General features: G+C 40.4%; 1 protein-coding gene across 5 annotated transcripts in view; it reads left to right on the top strand.

Moving 5' to 3' along the window:
• ZNF521 (zinc finger protein 521) overlaps positions 1 to 18593 on the top strand; it is a 651786-nt gene extending 633193 nt beyond the window's left edge. For all 5 annotated transcript variants that reach the window (XM_086965655.1, XM_086965653.1, XM_086965654.1 and 2 more), the window contains one exon: positions 17767 to 18593. In XM_086965655.1, coding sequence (XP_086821781.1) covers positions 17767 to 17796 — 30 coding nt within the window. In that variant the 3' untranslated portion in view covers positions 17797 to 18593. The remainder of the gene's footprint in view (positions 1 to 17766) is intronic.
• Positions 18594 to 18906: the final 313 nt, after the last annotated feature.

Genomic DNA, 18906 nt, shown 5'->3' with positions numbered 1-18906 from the left:
ACCCACATGAGTAACCATTCAAACCTGTCTCAGGTTTGCCACTGCAGAGCCTGTGTGTGTGCAGTTTTAAACTGCCATGTCGACCTGGCAAATTCACCTTCTTGCCAGGCCCAAACCTTTCCATTTAGTACATATAAGTCACCGCTAAGGCAGGCCCTAGGTAGGCCCAGGGGCAGTGTGCATGTGCTTTTCAGTTTTACATGTCCTGGTAGTGAAAAATGGCTTAATTCATTTTGTACTACAGCAAGGCCTAGCTCTCCCCTAGGTTAGCATTGGAGCTGCCTTCCAACACCTTACAAGTGTAACTTCCTATTGGGAGCAGATTGAAAATTGGACTTTGGTGTATCTGAGCTCACAATTTAAAAACACATCTTTGAGTGAAGTTGGTTTTTAAATTGCAGGTTTGAAAATGCCACTTTTAGAAAGTTGGCATTTTCTTACTTTAACCATTCTGGGCCTCTGCATGTCCCTAGACTACATGCCTGGGTTGGATGACAGTTGGGATTTGTGCATTCCCTCTAGACAGTCACACAGGAAGGGAGCTAAGGTGTGCCCTGCATGCCCCATTGACCCATCACCAGACTGATGGGTCTTCCTGAGCTAGAGTGAGAAGGAGGAGCTGACACTTTCACCTGACTAGGGCTGGGCCTGTCCCCACACAAAGAGCTGAATGCCCTGTCTGACACTATATACTCCTAACACTTCTGGACTGAGGATATTTTGCCAGGAAGAAGAGCTGTTGTGATGCCAGCAGGGATTGCCACTGTACTGCTTGCTTTGTTGTGTTGGCTTGCTGCCTGCTGCTTTTTGCCTAGACGTGAGAGGACTGGTCTTTACTCTCTGAATCCTGCATCTCTAAAGGTTCTCCAAGGGCTTGTTTGGGCCTGCCTCCTGTTACTGAAGTCTCAGGTATATCAAAAACATCACATGCATCTTGCTACTAGCACCTGGGCTCCTCTGCTGTGAGTCCTGCTCTGCCAAGTGGTGCCAAATCCAGTCCTGGGCCATTGGAAATGTGTGTCTGGTGCTGCAACTTAAGAAACCAATGCAGCAACTCCAAAGCTTTGGTCGGAACCAGCACATTCCCTGTCAATTCGATGAACTGCCACTGTCTGCACCGAAGCCGTGGACACCGCTCTCTGGGAGCACGATGCAACAACCTCGACTGACAATGCAGCCTGACTTTGCTAACTCATGTGCCTCTGAATCACTGCCACAGTGTGGTCTAGAACAACGCATAGCTGCCATCTGCAATGCTCTATCCCGATTGCATTTCCGGCCCGGCATGTCTTCTAACTAGCGCATCGCCTTCGCCCAGAGGTTCTGCATCGATGCCTTGGAACTGACACATCGCTTCCGACAGCGACTCATCACCTCTGTATTTCAAAGCATCGTCCCCAAGCATTGATGCTATCAAGGTGCTGTCCGCATGTCTGCATGACTCCTGTATCTGGTCGGACTGAACTTTTGGATTTGCCCCGGTCAAGCATGACCAGATAGCCCCAGTTGGAGCTATTTACTTTCAAACACTGCATTTTGATTTAATCTTGTAAAATTCCTATCTTGACTTGTGTATGTTGGATGTTTTTCATTTTGGTCTTGCTTTATTCAGATAAATATTGACTACTTGTCTAATCTGGTGTGGAGTACGTTTGTGGAGTTTTCCCATTGTAACTGTGTGTGTGTGCACAATTACTTTACACATTGCTTTTTTTAGTTTTGCCTGACCTCTCTTTGCCAAACTACCAGAGGCTGAGTACAGGTAAACCTTTAGTGTGTACTACACTTATCCTGACTAGGATTGTTGTTCTTGCTTTGGCTTGATGCTACCTCTACCAACCAGAAAACCAATTTCTAACAATTAAACTGTTTAACTGAAGTTTTGCCCCTGTCTATAAAAAATGCAGTTTGGAATAGCATCACATTGTAGGTTTTATCTGATAGCAGTTGAATATTCTGTACAAATATTTTGTACAGATAGCAAAAAAAAAGCAGAATGTGACAAAACCTTTCACAAACCTTTGCTGTGTGAGGCACTGTTTTTAGAAAGTTGCTCTGTGATCACAAGGTAGGCAAATTCCTCTTAAATTGATGTCCATTGAAATGTGTTTGCATATGCAAAAATGGTTCAGAACAGAGTTCTTTAAACTGCTTTAATCCACTGTATTGATTGCATTAAAACTACTGAGAATTGTGATTGCATTTACAATTCTTTTGTCCTCTTCCCTAATTTAATCCTGCATTTTCTTTAACAGAGTTATGAAATGCGCCAATAAGAAACCCATTTCCTTGATATTGGATTTTTTCAGAAAAGTGAACTAATTACTTTGTGTTGGAACAAATCCAAATTTAGAATACAACTTTAAAGTGGGGAAAACATTTCCTCTTCTGGCATTGTGGATGTGTTGTGATAAAAAAAATCTTTGAGCTAATAAAACATATTCAGCATTTTCAAAGAGCAAGCATTTTCAAAAAAGGGAAAGCAAAGTTGGAGCTGTGGACAGTTTTAGGTGTTATCTGTGGATCTGATATTGACTTTGGTCGCAGAGTCACAGCCTTAAACGCACCATGTGCGCTTGTGTGGTGCACATTACTTATCCTTATAATAAAGGGTATCTTTAAAGAAAGTATATTATTAAACATATAATATAGCCTTATAGCTTGTCGTAGTGAGCTGCACCATCCATTACAGGACCTCTGCAGCTTTATATGCCCAAGTCAAAGGCGAGCGACTAAAAGAAGGGAGCAGGAAATTAATGGCCAGTATAACCTGCTTCCTCGGGCTGTAAGGCTATTAGAATATTCTGCCCCATGAGAACAGAATGACCTAATTAAAAACAAAGGTCTCCCATGAGACAGGTGTGGTTGATACTCCCAGGGTCCCGAAGCCTTTGTTTCACAACTCTTGCTGGCAATGTTCAGCAATTACAGTCACATGCATGACCATGGCTCTTAACTGCTAAACATACACAGCAACAGCTGTGAAAGGAGGATGAACGCATACTTTAGGTCTCCCTGGACATGGCAAAACAGCTTTTCCTTGTTCAGCCAACCCAGGAAGACACAGGAGTTGAGCAGAGTCCCCACTACCCTCCTTCTGATGCTCTAGTGACATGGAAAGAGAGAGAAGTAGGTCTTCAGTGTGCTTTGCCCTACAGTCTCTGCCTCTCAAACTTTCCCTGCCTAATCCACATTTCCTGGAGTGGCAGGAGAAAGAAAGAGAGACTGTGGATTAGGACATTGTTTTGTCTCTAGGCTGCTGCTTCTCCATTGTCTTGAATGGCGCTCTCAATATTCCATAGTTCTAATTTTCCTGATATTATTTGGACACAGTCCTCCTTTTCAGAATGATTCAAATGTCAAATGAATTATGGTCACTAATCTTTTGAATTTAGAAACAAACTTTGTTCAAGTAAACTATATTGAGATTACCCAGCAAATTAAAGGAATCAATATAACTAGTTAGTTTTTATGTGGCTCATTTGGTCGCCTTCGTCTTGAGGGAAGCATGCTGATTTATAGGTAGAACTATGAAAAGCATCCTGTTACTGAGTCGCCATATTTTCCAGGAACCCGTTCAATGTGGACAAAAGATGTGCATGACCTGCTATTGAACTTCTGGTTTCTCTGTTTATATGAGAGGTGAAGGAGTGGTTTTGGTTAACCTTAATCCCTTGTGTGAGAACCTTTGTGGCAGCCAGCTGGAGGAATAGGGCCTTGTCCAGTGGGCCACAATTAACGAATTTGGGTTCTGGATGCTGTACATCCTCATTAGATCTTTGTCTTTTATATTAAGACAGAGCTGGGAGTTTTATTCCATCTACAGCATCACCTTTTTGGAGTTGTAGGTAAGTCTTGCAGGTGTAGGTAAGGCTGGATATATGTCCGGGAGCTTTAGTGAGAATTGTTGAGTATCAGTCTACTAATTAATACACTCCAATATTGACTGTCGAGCAGTTTTGTCCGTAAGGCTGATCTTTGTGGAGGTAAGGAGGTGAGTTTGCTGGATGTATGTACAGTGTCCTACATAGACCTGCTTTTCTCTACTGTGAGTGAAAAAGATGAACACCTTTGGGGCTATTGTCTCTTGTTTGATTTTAATACTGAACCACTGATGCAAATCTACCTTGAGATACTGGTGTATTCACTTTTACGATTGATGAAAAACAGATTTCTGTAGTTTTAGTGTATTTGCATTATTGTGGCATATTAGATGTTATATTGATCTTCTCTCCTCACCTTGGGAAATAAAAAAAGAGCAATGACATAGGATCCACAAACCAGTCCATTTTGCCAAGAGACATGATAAGAATAGCTTGTGCTCATTTATTCAGGCCTGTGTTTGCATACATTAAGGCATTAAAGTAACACCTATTGGCTTTGAAAATGCTTATTAATGTATTTGATGTCTAGATTTTTCCTATTTTGGCTCAAGGTTAAAATGGGGAAGATGTGCTAGCTTCAGGATTCTGAAAGAAATGAAAAAGTTGTCTGACCAATCCATTTTGTTTGTGGAAAATCTTTATGAAACTCATGTTCAGGTAGAATCCATACTGTAGCCGGGGAAAGTGCAATGTTGTTCGTAGCTGCTGACGTCACTTTGTGTGTTAGATAGATTTGCTGCCTCGCATTGGTACAAGATTTTAACTTCAAACATAGTTACTTTTTTGGAAGTCAAAATCCTCCAATGGGAAAATGCTTGTAGATCAATCTAGGGAAAGCCCCACAAGGCCTGATATCTTCAACATGAGGCCAGCTGAATGAGTTTTGAGGAGGGCAAGAAACACCTGCTTGGAAAAGACTGGCTTTCTTGTCCACCTTGGAATTAACCTCCAAGGGCAAACCTTGGCAACTTATCATGAACCTCTGAGGGGGAAAAAAATATTAGGTGCCACTTTTTTCAAAGTGCTGGAAATATTCCTTCAGGTCAGTCCTACAGACCCTAGCCCCTCAGAGCAGATGTCTAGGTAATTTGGCTCTTTCCAGCCAGGTCTCCTGCAGGAAGTAGTCCTCTTGTGTAAGCTGGAGTATGCTGGAGTCAAAATTCTTTCTGATTTATGTGTCTCTAAAGCAGGCAAACAGGAGGACCACCACTAAACACTAGAAGATTACCTCCATTCCTTGGGGTCCAGCAGGATCTAGGAGTTCTTAAGTTCATGAATCCTTGAGTTTTGAAATGAGTCCTTTTCTTCCAGCCATAGAAGAGCAGCATTTTCTTTGATTTAAGTTGACAGAACCCATCTACCACCAGACATGCATGCCTTTATGTCATTGGCCACTCCCTTATTCAGATGAACTGTGCTGCAAGTTGACAGAGTCAAAACTGGTTCTCTCCCCAAATGTGACTTGAGTCTGGCTGCCTGATGTGGGCCCTGAAAATGAATAAGAGAAGACATTTTTGGCATTTCTAAGTCACAATGGTGTTTGCTAAAACTACTCTTTATTCTGCCAACAGTTCCTGTCCACTTTCATACATTTAATCCCTGATACTTAGTAAGCTTGTTAACACCCATCTTTTCTTCCTGGGTGGAGAGGCAGGCTATTATCCCTTGGACCACAGTTATTAATTCTTCCAGCATGCATGTACATTTCAGCTATGTAGGGGCTTAGTGGCAAAACTGGTTTCAGGTCAATTTCGGCTCAGGCAGCATAAGTTCCATATTAACAAAGCTTCTTTTCCACTTGAGGTATCACACAACTGATTCTGCTGTTAAATCAGATTTTGAAAAGAAACTAAGAAATAACTTTTAAGCATTTTTAGCATTTTCCCAAGCAAAGATGTGAAATAAATAGTTTCATTTCATCTAGGCCTGTTCAAGATAAATTCTAGTAAAGCCTACATAGTATAATAGCTTTTGGATATTATTCTACTTAACCCAGTATGCAGTGTGCCCTGCTTTAATACATTAGTATTCTGCCCTGTGGGTTAATAAGGCACACTTTAGGAGTGACATATAAATTATGCTTTTCCAACAAGAGAAAGGCAGTTTTTCCTGCCACATGTCACTGCATTTCATTTAAATTACAGCCCAGCCAGACCATTGTGATACTACAAGCAGACATATATATATTTTATGTATCTGTAAGGTATAAGTACAACACTGCTGCCCATATATGAGACTTGAGCTTCACACCAGTGGTGCATTTTCTTCACCATCTACTATGGTCGTACAGAAGAGATAACTAGAACAATGTGTGCAAATACATTGTTTCAATACCATTTTTGGCCAGAGTTCAAACACACACCCTGGCACTGATTAGCAGTGTGATAACAAAAATGAGGACAAAGTTCCTATACAAGGGTGCAAAAGTCACCGGTGTATCAGGGTGCAAACAGTCACCCATGCATTAAAAACAGGGAAGGATAAGGGAATGGTAATCCTAGGTATAAAGTACCCTTAAAATGTGAGGGAAAGACATTCAACATCCTCTGCTGCCCTCACACACCCCGAAGGATGTCATGCTTCATCATCGGGCATTTTGCTCCTCGTAGGGCCGGCGCTGCAATTCCCTACGGGTCCCCCGAAGGGTCACTTTATCGGAGATCTTTTTGAGGAAATGCCGGGTGTTGCATGAGGGTGTGTGGGGAAGGGTAAAGGAGGGTAATTCATATACGTGCAAACGTGATAGTGTAATAAAATTCCAAAGGTATGAAAGCAGCGTTAAGTTTTACTTGATAAACCCTTGGCAGTTAAGAATACTGCTTAAAAATGACTGACTAACAGTGTCACAGGGAACAAAGTCATAATACCAGCAAAAATAGAGCCCTGAAAAGTGTGAATGAGGGGTTATCATGCAGAAAAAAGTGCATTTACTACACTTACCTAACTAAAAGTTTCTGCTCAATTCTCAGAATTCCTTGAATACTCTGAAATATTAGTTTCATTACAAATGGGATTTCAGCCTGGACAGCGACCTGAAACATAATTTTGATGCCCATGTAAGAAATCCACCCGCTACAGGATGAGGATGATTCAGCTGTCTCAATCATAGTGAGCCTCTCAGCTGCCTTTTATACAGTTGAACTTTGACCTTAATTACATATCTGACCGAAATGTTCCTGCATTGTCTGAATCATTTTTAACCAATCACACACAGACACTATCACTGCCTTCCTTCTTTTCAGATAGACTACCAATCTATTGCAGAATTCCAGAGGCACTGGACCTGTGGAAATACACCAGTGTATTTCAATTCATTTGACTCACTTTTTATTAACTCCCCACTCCTCATTGCCGTTAATAAGATAATTTGGCCTCAAGGCAATATCATATGGCAATGGTACAAAATTTAATTAGACTTGACCTGCTAGCCTCTAATTCCACTTTACGTCTGAGGGATGGATTGTTGGCAATACCACAGTAGATTGACACCAACATCCTTAAAGTAAATGCAAATTAAACAAAACCCTTGATTTTATAAATCAACCCTTCACATTGCGATTGCATCCAGTGAATCCCAGACGAAAGGAATCCTTCATCTACTGATCAGAAGAGAGCCACAGTCTGCTGTGTTATGATCGATGCATAGTCTTCCCTGTCTATACACGTTTTACTGGTGAACAGGTACTCTACATTTATATCTGCCTTCATATTATTGTGTTCAGACTATTGTAATAGTCTATTCCTTGTTCTCCACGGATATTTTCTGAAATATCAGCTTTTCTAAACTTAGTCTTCTATATGGTTTATAAGCTCTGTGAATATGATCACGTCACCGAAACTTGCAGTTCCCTGCACTGACTCCAGTAGAGAAATGTTTACCCTCTGTATTGGCTACCTGACCTCAAACATTGAGTTAAAAACATCTTGCCCACCAACACACCATCCTGCTCCCTTGGCACCTTTTGCTATTCTCTGTCTCATGAGTGAAGAAGAGTTGAGTTAGTGGCTATTCATTTACCATTGAATCCCCAAGATCTGAAATGCATTACTCTTGCACATTAGAGTAACACAGAACCATCTATGTGTAGATGTGCCATGAAACCCTATTTCTTGTTCTAACCCTATACAAAGCTGTTCATGCTCCTTGTTTTTGTTCCTTAGCTTCAAGAAACCTCCGGGTGTCAGTTTGTGATTTAAAACTAAATAAATAATGTGATGTTATGTTATGGGAAGATTTAATTTGACTTACCTTGCTTTCAAAATATGTGCAGGCTATTTACACCGTAGATTTTAGAAAAGTTGCATTACATATAAATTCAACTTAAATCACTCCTACTTTATTGACTGATTTCTGACCCATCCTCAGTCCTCCCCTTTGTCCATCATCCCTGTTTAGGGACCCACTGTTTCTTGAATAAAGTCATCACGGAGATTCCTGTAGCATGAGTGTTGGCAAAATTAGTGGGTCTCAGCCTATGTTCAGATTTTCAAACATCTAATAGTGTTGCATTTCATAGACTGATGGCTTTTTGAAGTAGAGATCCTTCCATCATCCTCTTGGTCCCGGTATCTCTTGATATACAGTAATCAGACTTGTACCGCAATGCCCAGAACATGTGTTTTTAATGTTTAATAGAGAATTTATAGAGTTTTGTGTGGCATATCAATGCACTTCCCATTGATACATAACTGACCTTCCACTGTCAACACTCCTTCTTTAGCTGTTTTCATTGAGGCCCAAAGTTTTACTATGTTGCCTTCTCCAGATTACTGTCATTTGCAACAATATCAAGTGCTATTCTATTGACCTCCCAAATGCTAGTTTTACAATTCTTTACACACTCCATCACATTTGGCCCTGTTTGCTTCAGCCCTAGGCTGTTTCCACTACAAAATTCCTGTGCAGTTGTGACAGCTCATTAGATGCAGCAGCACAGTGTTTTCTTACAGACGGGTCCATGCCATCTTCCAATCTTCTTAGAAATGTATTCTTCGATCGAGTTTGAGAAGCTACATTAAATACGAGTAAGTCATGAAGAGCGCTCTGGTTAGACCGGTGCTCAATCCAGTCTCAAGAGGTGCTAGTCCCCTTTCTCAGCCTAACTGAGGGTCAGGTATCTGTGGCCAACAGTTCTGGGTTTATAATAGTCAGAGAACATTTCACCAATATCCCTTGGAGAACAATGTATGCAAACCAAGTATTTCCTTAAATATCCCTCCTCTTTTTCCATACTTATTCTGGAAGATTTCATAGCCAAAGCAATATGTTTGGTGAAAATGTGCATTTGCATATTAAACATTTTTCTCCACCAGAAATATGTATGCACTGGAGGAGAAATCTATTGATCTACACTTCAACGAAATATAATGTTATTTGGGAAGCTTTTTTAACCCCATCTCTCCTCTTGCCAGATTTCAGCCTTTGCATCCCTCCCAATGTCAACAAATGTGTGTAAAGTTCACAGTTTTGGAAATGTGCATGTAAATAATCAGATGATGTGCCTTATTTATTCCTGGAGACAGCAGTCTTCAAGGAGAAACAACCTTTACAACACAGTTGTTTCCACGCTATACATTTACCACACATCCATTACCATGCATGTGCCTCTACCAAGTATTCCTAGTTGTTTACCATTAGTATGTTGTGTATAATATCATGCAATAGAACCCAAGCAATAAGAAGGGCTTGGGTGGCAGGTAATATTCTTTTTTAATGTATATTGAGTTAATAATTAAGTGTTGTTGTGGTCATCTCTAAATTAGCCAGTTAGTGCCACGTTGTGGCAGACTGTCACAGGCCTTGGTGCTGACAATTAAGTGCTATTGCCGGCTTGGAAATCACCGGCCCAAATTAAGCACTGATGTTTACCTTTATGAATCTGGCCCAATGTGTTTATGTAATGATTCCTTGGTACCCGCTACGTCTGGAAGGGAACAGCAATCAGCCCTGCCATATTGCTGCTCGACCGGCCCTGGAAGCAGAGGGGTTGGGAGGGTGCTCGTAAGAAGCACCACTACCGCTTTTGTTACTTAGGGTCCAATTTGTAGCACTGCTGCAAAACCGTCCCTCAGTGACAAAACCGTCCCCCACTCTTCCAGCCCACCGGGGAAAACCCGGTGTTCGCTACGGCCAGTCCGGCCCTGGTATCCACTGCAGGGCTGTAGGCATTTGGTTTTCTGACAACCCATTAACCTAGCCCTGACTGAGCTCAGCACCTAAAGACTTAGGTGATGTTGCTGACATTGTGCCCTCTCCACTTTGTGCCTTGTTGAACATTAACAGCTTAATCAAGTTTTTGCAAATGTATCGGTTTATTTTTTCCTTTACGAATAACTACATTGTAGGGTAAAAGCATTTGAAATAATACTGGGGAGGGCAAACACATAATCTTGATTAGAAAGTATAATTTAATAGAACGTGTATTGAACCAAATGCATTGATTAATCCAGAAGATATAGTGCCTGTATTGATTAAGTCCAGAGATTTAGTACTGAAACCAGGAAGCCAACAAGCTGTTACGGATTGCTGCAAAAGTCTGTTTTATGCTGTCCTTGAGAACGCCTTCACAAAGAAATTCTTTTAATGTTTTGGGAGTAGGTAGAATGTGGAATATGTCAGTTCGATCCCTGAGGGTTTTATTCTGTACTCTAATAGCTGTTACGAGCCTACATTATATCCGAGGAGTAATTTTCCTTAGGGGTGCTGGGCTCTCTTTGTGTCAATATTCCAGCATTTTAAGTCACGTACAGTGTATGCTTCTGGGAACAGAGCAGGAGCCAGCCAGACTCATAATGGCCTGCATTCATTAATAACGGCAGGAGCGTCTGTCCCTCCATTGCCCACAACAGGGATGCCTCCGAGGCCTTCTGGGACCCGCGCAGACACATTTAAAGAGAGCTTCATTTCGAGTGGGCCGGAGATGAAATGCAAGACCAGCAGGCATTTCCTAAGTCAGCTATATGCCCGAGCAGAGAGGTGACCTTAGTGGCTCGGAGAAGAATGCAGGTCAAAAGACATATTATCCAGCCTGTTGGAATCCAATTGCTTTTGTAAAAAAAATAAAAATAAACAGAACAGTATGGCGCGTAAAGACGGATGGTAATGCGAAGCTCTGTTTTACAGCCTGAATCTGGGGTTGACTTACCTACGCAGAATGAGTGTTTATGAAGAGGAAGGCGCTTTTTCACTGTAGGGAACCAAAACGTATTCTATCGAGTTTTATGTTGCAAGTTATTGTAGGTGTGTATTTCAGATAGGCCGCCCTATGTTTATAAAATAGTCATCAATTTCTCAATAATGGAAGATTATTGACGGCTATGCTCTTGTCGCGAAACAAAACAAAATATGTGCGAGCATTGTGATGTCCTTGCTATCTGTTGAGAGAATGACGTCACCCTATTATTTAGATATACATAGCAGCTTCTATTTAGGTACCCAAACGCGTTTGCCATTTTGTATAGTTACGTTGAATTCTGACATAAATTAACAGCCGATTCCAATCTGAACTTGCCTTATTGGATGCTGAGCGTACATTTTTTAATTGTCGCTATTGGGCATAATAATAAAGGTAAATATTAATTGTATATTTATTCATTTGTGTATTTACTAATAGACAGAGGTGTAGCTCTGTAGCGTTTTGCTATTCACCATATCTGAATGTATATTTCCACCCAGGTGAGGACTTACATGTTTCCAACTCCTCAAATGAGTGGGTGGAGCCTCCTACTGCAGGATTTATGAGTTTATAGTACATTTTCACATGCAGGTGGGAATCTCCTCCGCTGTGCCACAAAGGGGTGTTCTTATTTAAAAAATATAAAACAATATTTTAATCTATAATATATTGCAAATTAATAAAAAAATGATAACTTTTCTAGAGCTAATAGTATACCATGTTATAGCACATAAATTCATCAAATGAAATATGTATAAACTAATTGATTTGATAACTTCATATATAAAGACTTTTAAAGCATACTGTTAAAGCAATTTTCACACGTAATAGCATTTACAATGTTTATTATATGTTTTGTAAGTCTTATAATGAATTATTTTATGTTTTAAATTTTTTATTACATTTTTGAAAGTTTAATTGGTATTTTAGTAATATACAGTCAATGCTTGCCCTTCCAATCTTGTTTTTGCAAATGAACATACATTTTGCAATCTCTTCTTCTGAAGTGCTGCACTTTTGTGTGTTTGTTATTGGTTTCCCAACACCAAGATGTGTTTTTAATCTAAAGTCACTTTAACCTTTTTTCTCCAGTGAACTTCTGTTTAAAAAAAATCATATTCCAAATTGACCCAGTGCTCATCCCTTGGCTTTTGCCCAACCCACTGCAAAAGGCCCTAAGCTCAAGGTCAGGTCTAGCCCCCAAACCTCAGCAGGCAGTCGTCCCCTGCTCTGAGCCTTTAGCAATTCTTAGTGAGAGTAAATCACTGGGTCTGGGCCCAATCCTCCACGGGCATACAACCACCACTGCACACAAAGTGCGTAGAAAGGTTTGCCTGCTGGGCTTGGCATCATGGCCAAACTTTCCCGTGCGCGCAACTGCTGCTTCACACAAAGTTTGTCTACCAACATTTTTACTATTTTAAAATTAGGGATCTGCTAAGCAACTAGGAAGAATGGTAGAGTGAGTAAACAGATGTTGAAAGGGGAATGCTGTATTTATACAAACACCTCTCTCACATTTTTAATCAATTGGTTTCTACCCTGCATTAACATTTGAATGCTCATTTATTTCAGCTTGCTCCTCAGGAAAGGCTTCAAATTCAACAGCACATATTCCAGCAAAATGGCATTCAAGAGCAACTCAGTTTGGTCTTGAATGCAAAATGTTGGAGCTCTAGTTGTTCATTAGAACGCTGGTGAAGCTGCAGTAGACCAATGGGGAAGTAGTGTGGCTCACTGGTTAGAGGCGGCAGACCCGAGAGCAGAGGACGGCCCGGGACCAGGGTTCGATTCCCGGCGCGGCAGGTTTCTGGACCAGGGTCAGCGGACTCGATAATTCTCTCGCCTCGGTGCCCACTCTGATCAGCGATCACACTCGGCAACTCTGGGCATTAGCTTGCCTCATCTTCACTAACGGCCCCGCCGGGGATGCCTGGTCTCACCCTGGAGATACCCATTAAGGGACCATCTCTCAGGGAAGCTAGGAAGGGTTTCGCAGCGGTCGAAGCGCCTTGGGACCCTCCGGGTAAGTAGTGCGCTATATAAATGCCTATACATACATACATACAATGCATTGGAAGGCTTCTGCTGCTGTTGGAAGAACCTTTCACTTAGCATACCAGACATTGTTTCTGTCATTGATGAAGAAGATATTTGAGAATTCTCATTTAAGCTTTCTAAAACACTAACCATAATTTCCATGACAAAAAGAAACATTTCATTTTGTTCATTTACTGCAGTATTCTCTGTAGTAAATGCTTTAGAAAACACTCTAGTTGTTCATTAAAACACTGGTGAAACTGTGGTAAAAGTATGGAGAGTCAACTAACAGGTGGCTGCTGCTGTTGGAAGTACATGTTTTACTCAGAATATCAGACTTTGTTCTCACAAGGCTGAGGAAGATATTGTGAACATGTAGAAAATATATTCTCATTTTAGCTTTTGGAGCACCTTTCATAGCCTCAATGAAAAAATCATGAAACACGTTTTATCTCAAACATTGTTCATTAAATTCCAGCAAATGAGCAGCACCTTGGAACACACCACAGTTCCTACAATTAGGATTGTACTACCAATAGCCAATTTATATTGTGACTAAAATCTTGTATAACCTTTCATGTGGGTTCGCTGTTGTGACCATCAAAAATATGCTTTCACTTCAACGCATTTCGAAGGTGACTGTTCCCCGCATCCTTTAATGGCTTCTGAAACATGTTGTTCAATTTGTGGCCAGCCAATCAAGGTAACAGTCCCTTTCGAGTCCCCCGCACATGCCACATATATGTTTTTTTAAATTCATTTTCAGAATCCAGGGAGCATGCCCCTGAGTCCTGTATAGCTGCCACAACATATTGTTCATGTGGGCGACAACAATCAGGATTGGCCAATCCCCTCTAAATTGGCTAATCAGAACATATTTGAACACCAGTATTCCTGAGGTCACTAACTGTTCCTGGGGGTTAACCCTTTCATGTTCAGTCCGAGCACCTCCCCTTTTCTGGCTGGACTAAAGTTGACAAAAATGGACTCATACTTCTGTATAACTTAACCCTCTGTAAATACTTAAGAAGTGCTCTCCCGAAATCTAAACAGCCCAGTCTACTCTTTTCCTCTGAATCAAAAGAATGGTTAATCTCTGAAAAAAGTCACTTCCTCTTCTCTATGACAATGGGAATTAAACATAGGCACAAATGAAGGAATGGTCCTTAACACTCCTTTATTTCGGAAAACCACACAAAAAGGAATGTTTGTAGGAGAGGGCACCCAATTCCCCCAGCCACCTTGTTGACCTAATGACTTCAAAGAAAAGAGTCTTGAGAGTGAGATACATAAAATCTACACTCTCCAATGGCTTGAAAGGAGGAGACATCAAAGCATCCAAAACTAGGATCAAATACCAACAAATAAATACTCTAGACTGGGCAGGATGTATATAATTTATCACCTTCAGCATCTTAGCAGCCAAATCATCATCATCTCATAATAACACAAAATTGTCCCCTTCTTAGAGAAATTCCAAAATAGGATATAAATCCAGAGTAGTGGGATCACATCCCTTCCTGAAACACCAATAGCTAAATGGACCCAAAAGTCTCTAATGGGACCTAAGAGTGTAGAGACGTCTATATGCCTCCTGGGTGAGGGCTAGCTCCTCTGATGAACCCTGCTGCCTCATACCTCTCATTTCAATTACCATGCCATTAGTTTGAGCTTCATCACAGAAACGTTTTGGTTGTCAGGATTTATTCTTGGACAAGTCAACCTGTTTAGTGCTATCTTTCTTGTGAGAAATCCTCCTTTGCTGATATTTCTTCCCCTTAAAGATGTTAATTTATTAGCCTTCTTTGGAGACAACCTAGAAGAGACACCTGAGAATGTCTGATATCCTGACTTTCCCTTGTATGGCAAGATGTGCTTTAGATCTTTGAAATCTTTCAATATCAAAGAGTCCAATTGATCCCCAAATAACATCTGGTCTTGAAAGGGATTTTTAATAAATGCAGTTTTCTCTGCCGCATCCCTATCCCTTTCCCTTATCAATAGGTTTCTTCCAGCCACAATGAGAGATCCGAGACACATAACTGCTGATCTCACAACATCAGAACAAATGTCTTCCAGCTTTTGATTGAGTAATATATGCTGAATAAGTTCCTGCATTTAAGGTCATATTCCTGGCTTTCTTTAAAGTTGAATCAACCTTTTTGCCAGAAAGATCTGTTGGAGCACAGTCTTCCGTGTTTAATGATGTTTTACCAAGCAGACTTGCCAAAATCACATCTACCTTGATGTTATGAGGCAAAACAATCTTTCTTTCCAACATATTAAGTTTATTAAAGAATCTTGATATGGAAGAACGATCCAGTTCCTTTCACTCACCCAAAACCTTCTCTTTAATGTTCTTATGGAATGGCTTAGACATATCATTAGGCTTCACATATTGAGAATAAATATCTCTTGAACCTCTTTTGACTTAAGGGGGAAACAACAAATTATGTCTGATATCAGATAGATTTTCAGACACCTCTTCCTCTCTGACATACTTTCTAGTAGAGGTAGATGAACCCTCTGCAAGAGAGAAAGAGGAATCCTGGTCCTGTGCCACCTTAGCAGCTGATTCGCCCTCTTTTTCTTGTGCCTATCTCCATTAGGTTCTGGATCTAAAGTGGAGTCTGGAGAAGCCGTAACTCAGTTGGTGCATAGGGATACAACCATCGTCATCTGAAGAAGAAGTTATCACATACATCCTCTTAGCAGTGACATTAGTCAGAAATGACCAGACAATTTACAAAAGGTATAAATACCCCCAGTTTGAGAAGCCTTATATCCAATGGGAAAGAACCTATAAAATCCTAAGACCAATCAGCTAAAAGTAAATTGACCAATCGCAAATCTGAATTAAAGGTAGGAAATCCATCTAAATACAACAGAAATTGTGTGCCCAGATGGGCCACTTAATCACATTCCATATTAAAGGCTGTGTTCCTCCTGTTGCGCTGTCCCAGTGCAATGCAATCATGCCCTTTGCCCTGTAATCACAGCCGCAGCTGCATTGGAGCTGGCCGGACTATGTCACAGTCCCTCTCTACTTCCGCACTGCCTGCTACATGGCAATGTCTTTTCAGCATGAAATCCTGCGGCTGACTATAGCTGAGAACGCTCTGCGTCCAGCTCGGATAAGTAAATAAATAAATATATTCTGTCTTCCTCCTCTGTCTTGCACCAACGAGGCACCACCTCCGATTGCTAATGGTGATAGACAGAAACTATCAGGAGGGGGGAGAGGGACACTTTTATTCTGAAGATAGACTCTGATTGTCGTCTGAGAGGCAAGGACTGCCTTAAAAAGTTATGAATGTTAGGTGAGTGAGGGACGAAGTAGTAATGGTAACTTTCTCTCGATCAACACATTCATTCAAGTGGGGAAGCTTGGACTACAAATTCGATCTCTTGATTCCACAGTTTAAGTGTGGATACCATACCATATAACCTTACAATTCGTATCAATAAAATTCTTAGGTTTCATTGACCAAATTATTTGCTAGGAAGATGTATTTCTTAAAGGTGTTGGGCCTTATTCACACAGTTGTTGTGATTTACTCCTGGAAAGTCAGAGTATGTCAGTAGTACGGTACAGCTATTCTCAGGAAAATCTTTGTGAACCTAGCCCTTGTTGTACTGGTATGAAATTACAAACATTTTCCCTAAATCCACTGTCATTTCAGAGGTAAAACGTTTTTAATCGGCTACACACGCTATTCACCATTACCTTTCATGAGAAACACAGTAATATTAAAGAATAGAAACATTATTAGGAGTTTTTTTGAGTACATAGGAAGGGAGACAGATTGTGTGATCAGCGGGGTTGGGAGGTTGACCTAATCCACCCCTAATTGCTTCATTATTTTTTGCCAAATCTTCTTAATTAATCACTCATATCACCTCCCTCCTGCACCATTTGTCCCTTTCAAGATCAGCACTGATCTGGGTATAGCATTGTAATCAAGAGTGCCTCTTGAACTCTGAATCTGGTAGTAAATAAAATGATTATACACTTTTCACCATGGAACTGATATGACAAAACATACCATGAGAAGGTGAAACGGGTTCTGAAATGAGACGGAAAGCTGCCACATTTTGCTAAGGCTTTAGACACAGTACTATCACAACAAGTAAGTAAGCCTTCAGTCAAGCTCATCCTTCAGTATCAATGAAACACTGAATGTAGTAGTAGGAGTGGTAATCTGCTTCTTCAATCAGACCTTTCACAGCACATCCTCAAGAATAATTCATGAAGCTCCATATTCAAGGTATCATTCAGCCGCCTTCATGACGTACTCCCTCCATCACATCTACAAATCAAAATGCTGCAATTGGTAGTTATCTCTTTTGTTGCTGGAAGTGTGATCTAGTTGGTAATGAAGTTACATAAAACCAAATAAGTAAAAAAAACAAGAATATGAAATTGTTAAATGAAATAATACCCTTCCTGTTCAGTTAAGGATGTCCATTTTCACAATATGATCAAAACTATCAAACATCAGTGTGCTCACAAATGTAATTGCCTACCAGGGGCATAAGTGACTCGTTTGCATGGAAATTAACTATTGGAATTCATCAAAATGTAGTCACTAAATGAAAGTAATGCCTGTGTTATTGAGTACATATTTATTTTGCTACAATAGTAAGACTTTCTTTTGTCATTACAGAATCACGCAATGTCTCAACACAGCAGCTAGTGCAAGGCCCCATTTTCTTCTGAAGAAAGCATCGCGGCACAAGAAAAGGGAACATGTTAAACTCTTTGCACGGAAATTTTGTTGTTTATGTATATTATTCAGAAACATTGTATTGTACCATAAACCATGTATTATCAAAACTGTTGGATGTTCCTGTGTTTGGGCGTTTGAGCACCGGATAGATTCCTGTATATAAAGTGTTGCACATGTATTATGTTGTCCAATACTAAGAACCGTCTTATAAAGACAGCGGACTTGGGCCTTATTCAATCAAGTTCAAAACATGAGGGAAAAAAGGCTTAAATAAAGTGTTATTTTCTCCAGGAGGAAAGTTGAAAAAAAGCTAATTTAATTGCAGCTATATTTTGCATTCCTCCTCAATTTCCTCTTCAGTCTACACTCTGTCCTTTGATATACCCATGGATGAATCCGAGACTTTTTTTGTAAACTTTGCATAAGATCCATACACAAAAGAAGAGACTCTCATCAGAATTGCGTTTTACCATGATCTAGTCCCTTATAAACATATTTTAAGCCTTGCGTTACGACAGATAGCATTACCATATATGCAATAGCTGTTATGTAGATTGTCCAAGAACCGTTTTTTCTCTTCTGGAAAGCAACTATTTGAATCTTTGAGTGTTCAAACTTTTCCTTAATGATTTCACAGACGCCAAAATATTGAATCAGTTGAACTAACCTGTATGTTACTGTTATAAATGTTTACTCTGCGGTCTGAACCTGGAGATTACTGGAATTGTTTTCCAAGAGGAAATAAATTCAATTTACCATTATGTATGTCTGCGGTTGACTCATCTTTTTTTCATTTTCTAAATGATAAAATATTGTATATGACATCTTCATGCATGAGGCTCGTGTGGAGGAAATATAACAGACGTGAAGATTCTTCTGCTGTGCATCACAGCACTGATTAAGCAATACTTACTAACATGGCTCCCTGAATTTGATCTTATCTGTGCAAGTCCATATTTTGTGCAATGCCTGCCACATCAATCCTCAAAAGAATACTACAACAGAATTCCTGATTGAAGTAAAAGGCTGCAGTGCTCCCAGGACTGGTGGCATTGGTTGTTTTGGAATATTTCACTC

This window comes from Lissotriton vulgaris, chromosome 4_1 (assembly GCF_964263255.1).
Source record: "Lissotriton vulgaris chromosome 4_1, aLisVul1.2, whole genome shotgun sequence".
In the NCBI taxonomy this organism is placed as follows: Eukaryota; Metazoa; Chordata; class Amphibia; order Caudata; family Salamandridae; genus Lissotriton; species Lissotriton vulgaris.
The sequence above is the reverse complement of the archived record's forward strand: the minus strand, read 5'-3'. Positions and strand labels throughout refer to the sequence as shown.